Here is a 10237-nt window from a genome sequence, read left to right on the forward strand (position 1 = left end):
GAAGATCATTTAAAGCACACTTTATCATCATGAATATAAAATATGAACGTTTTATGGACTTACCAGATTGGTTTGTTCATTTTTTGTTGTTGCCTGACTGAGCGCTCCATAGTTTTTTAAGACGAGCAGAAATGCGAATGATCAATTCAAAGGGCATGTAATGGCACATTTACCCCACCAAACTATACCTCTCTAGACATTATGGTTGAATCGATTGTTTAGTTTTGTATTTGTCACTCTCATTTGCTAAGTTTACAATAGAGTAAGACACAGATCAGGCAGGAGTCTCCGTGGACGATGATGTTCGCGGATGACATTGTGATCTGTAGTGAGAGTAGGGTGCAGGTTGAGGAGAGCCTGGAGAGGTGGAGGTATGCACTGGAGAGAAGAGGAATGAAAGTCAGTATGGGAGCAAGGCGGGATACCTATGCGTGAACAAGAGGGAGGACAGTGGAATGGTGAGGATGAAAGGAGTAGAGGCGACAAATGTGGGTGAGTTTAAATACTTGGGGTCAACTGTCCAAAGTAACGAGACGTGCAGAAGAGAGGTGAAGAAGAGAGCGCAGGCAGGGTGGAGTGGGTGGAGAAGAGTGTCAGGAGTGATTTGTGACAGAAGGGTACCAGCAAGAGTTAAAGGGAAGGTTTACAAGATGGTTGTGAGACCAGCTATGTTATATGGTTTGGAGACAGTGGCACTGACGAAAAGACAGGAGGTGGCAGAGCTGAAGATGCTAAGACTTTCACTGGCAGTGATGAAGAAGGACAGGGTTAGGAACGAGTACATTAGAGGGACCACTCAGGTTGGATGGTTAGGAGACAAAGCAAGAGACAAGACTGAGATGGCTTGGACATGTGTGGAGGACAGATGCTGGGTATATTGAGAGAAGGACACTGAATATGGAGCTGCCAGGGAGGAGGAAAAGAGGAAGGCCAAAGAGGAGGCTTATGGATGTGGCGAGGGAGGACATGCAGGTGGCGGGTGTGACAGAGGAAGATGCAGAGGACAGGAAGAGATGGAAACGGATGATCCGCTGTGGCGACCCCTAACGGGAACAGCTGTAAGTAGTAGTAGTAGTAGTAGTAGTAGTGGTAGTAGTAGTAGTAGTAGTAGTAGTAGTAGTAGTAGTAAAATATAGTAAGACAGAAAGCAGCACAACTTTTCTCATCGAGTTTCATTATACTGATCCTTCTAACACATGCATGTGGTGTGCAAACAGATTTCATTTGTGTGGGATGTACACACACAAAGAGCTATAGAACTACAGGAGCAAAACATTCGGATTAACAAACCATCACCAAAAAAAAAAAAAAAAAAGCAAAAAAATCCTCCCATAGCCTACCAGCAAAAACAATGGGCTGGTTCAGTGTACTCTTATCTGTTTGTGTTTTCTTTCTATTTGCTACGCAATGTCTCCAGGTGGTGGTGTGTTGTATCTGCAGTAGTCGTTTCTTTTGGACTACATCAAGAGTTCAATGGGTGGAATCAACATTGTACCTGCTGAATATCAATTTATTTGACTAAGTAGGAGTCATTTCGCTATGCAGTCTGATTCTGTGCACAGTGATGGAGTGAAGACATTGTCTTTACAGTGTCCTCTAACCAAAAAGACTTTCTTCCCATTGTAGGCATTGCTTTTGAGGAGTGGCCACAAGGTGTCCATGAAAGGAAAAAGACGTTTAACTTGAGATTCCATTGCCTATTAACATCACCATTACACAGCAAGAGTGGGGCGGGGGGGGGGCTCGGTGGTATTTGTTGTACGTGATGCAACTAGCAATATAAATATAACAATAGCATGAGCAACAGCTGAGGCTTATTATGGTAGAGTCAAGACAACAGTGTTGTATTTAACAACCGCACAAGAGGCCAACAATATCACCACCTATATAGCGCTTCTGAGATGCCCCGGGGTCTCACACGCTTAATGCCAGAGACCTTTCTCTTGATGAAGCATCTGGAAGCAAGTTCTGTCTTTTAAAATTAACCACCGCCTCAGGAATCTGGCTGCCCCGGGGCTTACAGAGCAGTGTGCTGCTCTTGTCCCGTGTCAGCGATTCATTCATATGACAGTCCTGTTTGAAACTGTGGCCAGCCTCCTTTCCCACCCACTCCTCGCTGGTGAAAATAGGCAATTCAACAGAATCGAGCGGGCCTGTACCTCCCCGCACGACCGACCGCATTGATCGCCGGCTGTGACATGTGCCCATGGGCCCACTGGGTTAATCTGCCGTGCTTTAGGAGTTGAGTTCCTCCTCTGCTCCCATCTATATTTAACCGCACCCTCTCCATAAAAGGGCGCGACTGCTGCTTCGACATCCTGACCGGTGCCAACATTATTTTTGTTATGTAGCTTGCAGCTCTGTCCTCTGCTACCGCTCCTACCTGTGGCTTTGCTGGGATATCAAGCTTTGTTGGTGTAAGTAAGTGTGGAGTTGGACCATCCTTGCCCTTGAAACTTGGAGACTGTGGCTTTTTTCGGCCAGGGTGAGTAACTGCGGTGATTTCGGGCCGGTTAGAAGAAGCTGTGGCGAAAGCGGTCTATTCCTTGTTGCATATTTGTGTCTGGATGTGCATGCCGGTAAAGTGCCTGATTGCCTGAGTCGTCGTATGTGTCGTGTCACGCCGGCCGATGATGCAGGTTTGGAACTCAAGTTGAGGAGTGAATCCAGTCCGGCGGTGTCCTGTCGCTTTTGTCTTTCATCACAGAATTATGATACATTCTTGACGAAAACGTGATGTTAGATCTATTTCACCATGACCAAATGTATGGGCCTTGTTCTTCCATAACCTGATGTGTTTTCCATCACATTCTTACCAGGTATTCGCTGAAAGCCCTAAACTGATGGCTCATGTAAAAAGTACAGGATAGGCTTTCACCTTGCAGAATGTAAAAATGTGTACACCCGAACTAAGTTTATGACCTTTCCATGTAAACCAATATCCCCCACGATAGACAGCCCTGTAGAAACACTGACTGAGTGTAACTCAGAGTGAACATAGCCTCCATCATGCCTAACGTTCAACTCAACTGCTCTTGAACACCAGCTAAGCGGAGAGACAGTTAGGCAGGAAGAGACGCGGAAAGTCGAGGCTCGCACCAGGAGCGGCGCACAGCATGTCAGGATCTTTACCCTTCTACCAGAAGCACCACCGCCACTATGACCGTGGCTACCACAGCAGGGAGACGGACGCTACCGTTAGCAAATACCAGTCCAGCTACGCTGCACGCAGCAGCTCCTCCAGCACCAGCAGAGGGTAAGGAGGGGGAGGAGGTGAAGGATGTCCCACGGGGCTGTGGCTTATCCCTCTATTAGTTCAACCCTTTTGGTCACAGGAAAGCCTTGCTGCCCTTTAACTCCCTCACCCACCCTTGTTCGAGTTAATCCAGCTTCCATCGCCCTTGTTGGACCCCCCCCCCCCACCCATACCACTGCCATGGAATCACCCTTCCCTCCCTGTCACCTTAGATGCAGGCCTCACAAAATAACCACCTTTCACCCTTCATCTTATTTTCCTCTGTGATCAACCCTTACACGCACCCGGGAGGTACCCCTCTTCACGCTGGCAAAACATCTCTCCATAATTGCTTCGAAAGTGTGGAAAACAGCTTTCTGTGCCGCATTAGGTTTCGTGGCATGTTTGCTTGTGTTGAGACCGAGTGACGCCTTGGCCTTGCTGATGCGCTCCGCACAACTCTCCCCGAATAACAAAATAAAATGCAAAAGATGCCGCTGAATATCCAGTTATTTTTCATGCTTGTTCAATTTTCACTCCTTTGAATGTAAAGATATAGACTGTGCAGGGATGCATTGCTACGGTACATGGTGCAGACTGAAGTACATCCTGCAGCAGTAGTGCACTGCATGTTGTGGACAATGTGAGAGGAGCGGAGTCTCTATGCTCCAATGGAAACCTCAACCCTTGTCTGGAGGGGTTCATACAGTTCCAGTTTAATAGTGAGCGTTAGGTATGATTATGGTTGTGAGAGAGTTTTCTTGCTGTAATTGTAATTTACGGCAGACACGAAGGCAATTCGTTGTCGTCTGTGTTGTGGTCTTGCATGTTTGTCCGCGGTTTGTGCCCTTCAAGTTTTAGGAATCTTCGACAAAATATACAAAGCAAGCAATCAAAAAATCATTTGTGAAATTTCATTTAAGCAGTCATAAACGACATGCTGAGTGACGTGTGCAGTGAAAGGTTCGAGGGATTGATGATTCAGGGAATGTCCCGGGGGGGGGGGGGGGGGTCAAGGCTCAACGGCCTCTCTTGCGAGGGAAATCCAAGCACAAGGTGGAGGAGGAAGCTTGGAATGTGGCCTGCAATGTGTAAACACGATTTGTAGATCTTCCCACACAATGGTGACTCACTGCTAATGTCGTTTGATTGGTAAATAAAAACTCAAAAGTTCAGTTTCTTCAGCCTTGTGGAAATTCGTGAATCCAGACACCGCCCGAGACTTGTAAGCAGTCGTTTGGTGTTGTGAAAAAGTGGTTGAAATAGTGATTATAACTCCTTTCTGTAGCGGATCCCCCCCAAGCTACTGTGTGTTCTGGTGTAAATCACAGCGATTTAATCTGAACGATAGAGTCTCTGTGGTATCGGAGTTGAAGGAGTTTATATGGTGGAGGATGTTGTGCGCTTGACAACTTTAACCCGATAGTCTGCTCACATTTGCCACTGTCCTGTGACGATATCTTTGTACCTGTGTGTGTTGAACTAGTTTGTCCTCAGTTTTGATTCTTTGGTGTTTGTAAGATGGAGGTCTCCTGGTTTACGGTCAGGCTGGAGCCAGATCTTTAAATGGCAGAGGAAACACAATCGGTGATTTGAGTTTTACCAGCAGCCACCGATCCTTTGCTTCTACGACCAGTCGCCCCGTCGTTGCATGTGTGTATAGATGAGGAAAGGACGCACAGGATGTGATGACAATATGGACAAATCGTAACGAATGTGAATGATACGCTGCAAATGTGTTACCACACAAACACATGTCTGTTAAAGAAACATGTGCTGACAGTTGTATCCATCAAACAGGGATAACGATAATCGCTTTTTGATGGCGGCCTGGAAGCCACTCTCATTATAATACCTCTTAATGTGTATTTTATCAGCTCTCATCCTGGAATGACAAGTGTCATAAACAGAGGCCCTGAAGGGCTTTGAGAAGGGGGGGGGGACGCTGACCCAGACAGATCAGTTACTCTGTCTCATTCTTCTCATTGTACAGTACCACTTCCTCTATGCCTCCCTTGGACGAGGCGAGGGCAGTTGACCCTTCACTTTTCTTGCCCCGCCTCCCCATCAGCGCCCTGTCATCCCACCCCCTCAACCTTAAACCCCCCCATAGATCCAGATAGGGTCTGTAGGCAGGCTCTTTGGGCCGACCTAAAACTGGACAGAAATCTGAAAGTGTCCGGACCAGATGTTTAAAAGTTAGTATATCGTTATTCAACATTAATGTGGTCATGTTGGCGTGTTCAACGAGGGAGGACCAAATGAGATCTGTTGTTTAGTTCTCTGGGGAAACATAAAATAGATTTTGCAAATCCCACTGCTCATGCTTTTCCAATCGTTACCCACCCTCCTCCTTCTGTTGAGATGCACCGTCAAACATTAGAGTAACTGTGTGTTATGAGTGAGCCACATTATATAACGTGTGCTCTGATGTTTGTGGCCCTGGTGTATGCCACAGTGCATTTCCATCACATATAAATCCAGGCAAGAGGGGTCTTTTGATGAGCGAGCTGCAGCCGTTTTAGGTTTTCCTCAGTTGTGGCCATGCTGTCTTTAGGTCAGGTGGCTTTTATTGATTTTGGGGATATAATGGCTCTATACGTATACAACTGCATGTCTTTAAAAAGAAAAACTAAACCACCCAGTCTCTCACTGAACATTAACACACACCTCATCCTATCCCGACCTCAGCTTCATACCCACATTTCTTGGCGTTATGTGGTTAGTTGTAAAGTCTGGCATGGTGCCTGCCAGCCTGACAGTATTTTATATGTCTTAGACTGAGAGCATCCTCATACTCTGGGCTGGAGGAGAGCCGACTGAGCCCTGTGCCCAAGAGAGCCAAGCCAACATATTTGGCTGTGGACAAAGAAAACCAGATCATCGGCTACGTAGTGCCTATCTTCAGGGGCAGGTAATGAACTTTTTTTTTAAGTAAAGTGGGACTCCGAGAGTGTTTTGCGACATCTTGAAGTTCTGTAGATTGTAATGCTATACCTTACTCCTTGCCCGCATACCCACGGCTCTGCTCCCTGACCGTTAAGTCAAGAGTTTGCCACCGGGCTTTCGGACACAGAAGAAGCAAGGATGAAGGAGACAGCTGCCTACATGGCCCAGAGGGATCTGTTCACCAGTGGGGTGGAGATGGAGAGGTCACAGCAGACCTCCAGGAGGGTGGCGATGCGCGAGTCAGCGGAACGCATCTCTCTGAAAAAAAGGGTTAGTGGGGGGGGATTTCTATCCGTCTGGAGACCATACACGAAAGGTATTTCTCCTCTGTGACATCCTCGATTATTGTTAACTCTTTCGATGGTCACAAGTATTCACAATTTGCTCACAGAGGTGTTCCCCCTGACTACCTAGAGAGAGCGTCCTGTGTGATAAGGAAGTGAGACGTCATAAGACTTCATATGACTTACCGTATTTCCCAGACCAGTGGTTCTCAAGCTTTTTGGGGTCCTGGACCCCCTGCGTATTTTTGATCTACCCTGAGGACCCCTCCACCTGATCTTGGGGGAGGGGGGTTGCAATTTGATAGAAACAGTAGAAACTGCATTTTAAATTGCATTATAGCATGTATTCACTCTTTGGGGCAAAAATAAGAGCTTTCAGTTGTAACTTAGATATAGTTAACAAAACAGAATTCTTATGCAGTAACTTCCAGATATATGTAACAAAACAGAATATGTATTCAGTGACTTTCAGATATATGTAACAAAACAGAATATGTATTCAGTGACTTTCAGATATATGTAACAAAACAGAATATGTATTCAGTAACTTTCAGATATATGTAACAACAGAATTTTTATGCAGTAACTTTTAACAATGCAAACGGGAGCGAGATCTCTTATTAAAGTGCAATAAATTACCCTTGTGAAACAGATGTAATTAGAGAAAAAAGTCCTGTTACCCTTTATAGTTTAGGTAGATAAAGGTCTCAGTCACATTTGAGTAAAATAATCCTATTTCTATAAATGTCATAGGATCTTTTTTTAAAGATATTTTATTTTCACGGACCCCTTGCAATTACACCACGGACCACTAGGGGTCCGCGGACCCCCGGTTGAGAAACACTGTCCCAGACAACAAGTCGCTGTTTTTTTACTCGTCTGGGTTGTCCTGCGATTTATATTCCAAAGCGATTCATACAACGCCATTTTGTCGGACGAATGCGCTGCGTTTCAACTATAGCCACTAGATGGCACTGTTTAATCTTGTGTCCCGCCTAAGTACTGCGTTAGGATTTGGATCCCGCGGATGGCGCGGTTTCTGAGGCAAATCTCGCGAGAGCGGACGGTTTTAACCTTGCTGCAGGCACGTGCGGGCGGTCAAAAAGACAAACGGCGGTTTCCGGGGAGTTAGCTAGCGCTAACCGGGCCGATGGCGTCGACGAATGAAGTTGAGAAGACGACCAGCGCAGGTCACAACCACACAAAAGAAAAGCAAGGCAAGTCTAACGTTTGGAAAAATGTCTCAGTTGTTACCGACGAAGATGGAAGCGAGCTGGAATTTGGTGGTTGCGGCAGCTGCGTAAAACGATTTATCTGCGACGGGTACAAATCTGGCACCTCTGGGTTGAGGTGCCATGCCTGCTCCGTTCTCCTCGGTCGAAGTAAACCCCTTCAAAGATGAAACAGTGTAACGTGCAGGGATAAATAGACCCTTGGCTAACGGGTCGGACCCTTTAGTCCAGTGGTCCTCACTAATTTTCTTAGGAGAGCCACTTATGAGTAAGACCATTCCTCAAAGAGCCACAGAGTTCGCAGACATACCTCGGGTGGGTTTTTTTTTATCATCAGTCTCAAGATATTTACCATCTTTGTGTATGTTTAAAAAAATATGGTACCATGCTTTCCATCCTTACATCTATTTTTATTCTCAATTAATAATTACATTGCATTATTAAAATATATAATACTTGTGTAACCGGTTATTTTTTTTGCCCGGTGCGGGATTCGTTACGGCGTGTACTGCACCACAAGGCGACGTCACTAACCGCTCGGCTAAAAGATTCGACCCGTTAGCTAGGGGCTAACGTGTCTTATTAGTAGTGTACACTTGTTTGTGAGTTTGTAAGGCAGGGGAGTGGAACCCATCTCATGTGTGCATGTACATATGCAATTATACATAAGCATTATCAACATGAAAATAATGTGTCGCAAATACAAAGCTACGCACGTAGGCTATACGTCTACCCATGATCCCATGCTGTTACGTAGCCTACGTTCTTTGACGTATCATCAGTATGCTGCCATCTGCTGGATAATTCGTTTCAATGGGCTAAAACAGGACTATAGAAGTAAGTTATAGCTGTGTTCTTATTATTATCAGTGGACCTATATGAGGCGCAAAGCAAAGAGCCGTGTAAATAGTAACACTGCTTTAGTCGATTGGTTAACGTCGTCGCCCGTGGTGTGGCGGATCCGGTTCGCGTCCTGGCTGTGGCGGTTTCCGGGCTGCCTCCCGAATTCGCTGCGACAGTAATTCCTGCACATATTAAACAAGATACTGCTGAGAAATGTGTCGCACCCTGCTGCAGAGGCTTTGTCGCCGGGAAATGCTTTGTTGCATAGAATGGAAAGCCTTTATTGTCATTGTACAGAATACCACGCTGATCAGCTCGTTAAAAGACAGGGAAACAAAATGATAATGATAAAACAACCTAAGCAAAACAAACAACCACAGCTAAAGCATGTACTAAATTAATAAGTAAGTTAAATAAATACATTGTAATTTTGCCCTAGAATAGGTCTACTTATTGCACTAGAATAACTAATTTCAATTTCAATTTTATTTGTATAGCCCAATATCACAAATTACAAATTTGCCTCAGTGGGCTTAACAGCAACACAACATCCTGTCCTTAGACCCTCTCATTGGATAAGGAAAAACTCCCTAAAAAATAATAATAATTGCACTAGTATGAGTGTAATTATGCAGAACTTAACTTCCCTACGTTATTACCGACAGGTATGCATCGCTTTATTAACACTACACAGTAAAATAACGTGTTTTCCTTGCGGGACTGGAGAGGACACAAAATCCTCGGAACTCTGCTGTTCAGGCGTGAATGGTCAGAATGTTTGCAGCGGGTGCGGGCGGAAGTGGGCACACATTGCGGGAGCGGGTGGTAATGATCAGAAATCCAGCGGGAGAGGGATTAGGAAAACATTCCCACGAAGGGCTCTCTACTGTACCACTATAGAAATGCGATTTATACACCAAAATGACTTATATATGTTTTGTTCCTTGCAACAACGCCCCCCCCCCCAACCCCCGCCCTGCTGAGTGGTACTTATACTTCGATGCGACTTGTTAGTCCGGGAAATACGGTAGCTATTTCTTTCATGACATCACAGACTGGCTTTTCTATTGAGTTACGTCATAGCAATTTTCTGCTTTGAAATGTCCTCTTTAATACAATGGTTCACAACTTTTTTTTAATTAAATGAGAAGAAGCCAACTCTTGGCCACAAATTGAAGGGATTTTTAAACATTCGGTGTGGTGAAACCGACTAATTATTATTCTAGCTCCTTTTTTATGGTTATACATGATTAATGAAAGTCTTCGGGTTGTTACCACATATGCGTATAAATATCCTAAGATGAGCACTGCTAATTGAACACAATCATATTACCTCACATGTTAGAAGTGTGTCATTAGTGTTTTCACCTCTAAAGCGTTTTGTCATTTTCGTCACTGAATATAGAATTATAGATCAATTCACATTTCAGCTCAACTGAAAAATGTATTGGGTTAGAAAATAGATGACAGTTTCGCTTCTGATTATGCCCCCGCTATGCAAAAACCTACAAGCTCCTACCAACGTCTCTCTACATGGAGAAGAATGTAGTTTGTTTTTTTTCGCTGGCCAGATTAACGGCTCAGTCAGGTCTACCTTTGAGCTTAGTCAGATGAATACAATGCAACATCTGCACAATGGCTGAAAGAATAATATCTTTAAGAAATGTAGTCACTACTTACAATATTCAGCATTT

General features: G+C 44.8%; 1 protein-coding gene across 1 annotated transcript in view; it reads left to right on the top strand.

Moving 5' to 3' along the window:
* Nucleotides 1–3116: 3116 nt before the first annotated feature.
* myom1b (myomesin 1b) overlaps nucleotides 3117–10237 on the top strand; it is a 35007-nt gene continuing 27886 nt past the window's right edge. The window contains exons 1-3 of the mRNA XM_056299287.1: nucleotides 3117–3256; nucleotides 6015–6149; nucleotides 6280–6454. Of these exons, the coding sequence (XP_056155262.1) occupies nucleotides 3117–3256; nucleotides 6015–6149; nucleotides 6280–6454 (450 nt within the window). The remainder of the gene's footprint in view (nucleotides 3257–6014; nucleotides 6150–6279; nucleotides 6455–10237) is intronic.

This window comes from Lampris incognitus, chromosome 19, assembly GCF_029633865.1.
Source record: "Lampris incognitus isolate fLamInc1 chromosome 19, fLamInc1.hap2, whole genome shotgun sequence".
Taxonomy (NCBI): domain Eukaryota; kingdom Metazoa; phylum Chordata; class Actinopteri; order Lampriformes; family Lampridae; genus Lampris; species Lampris incognitus.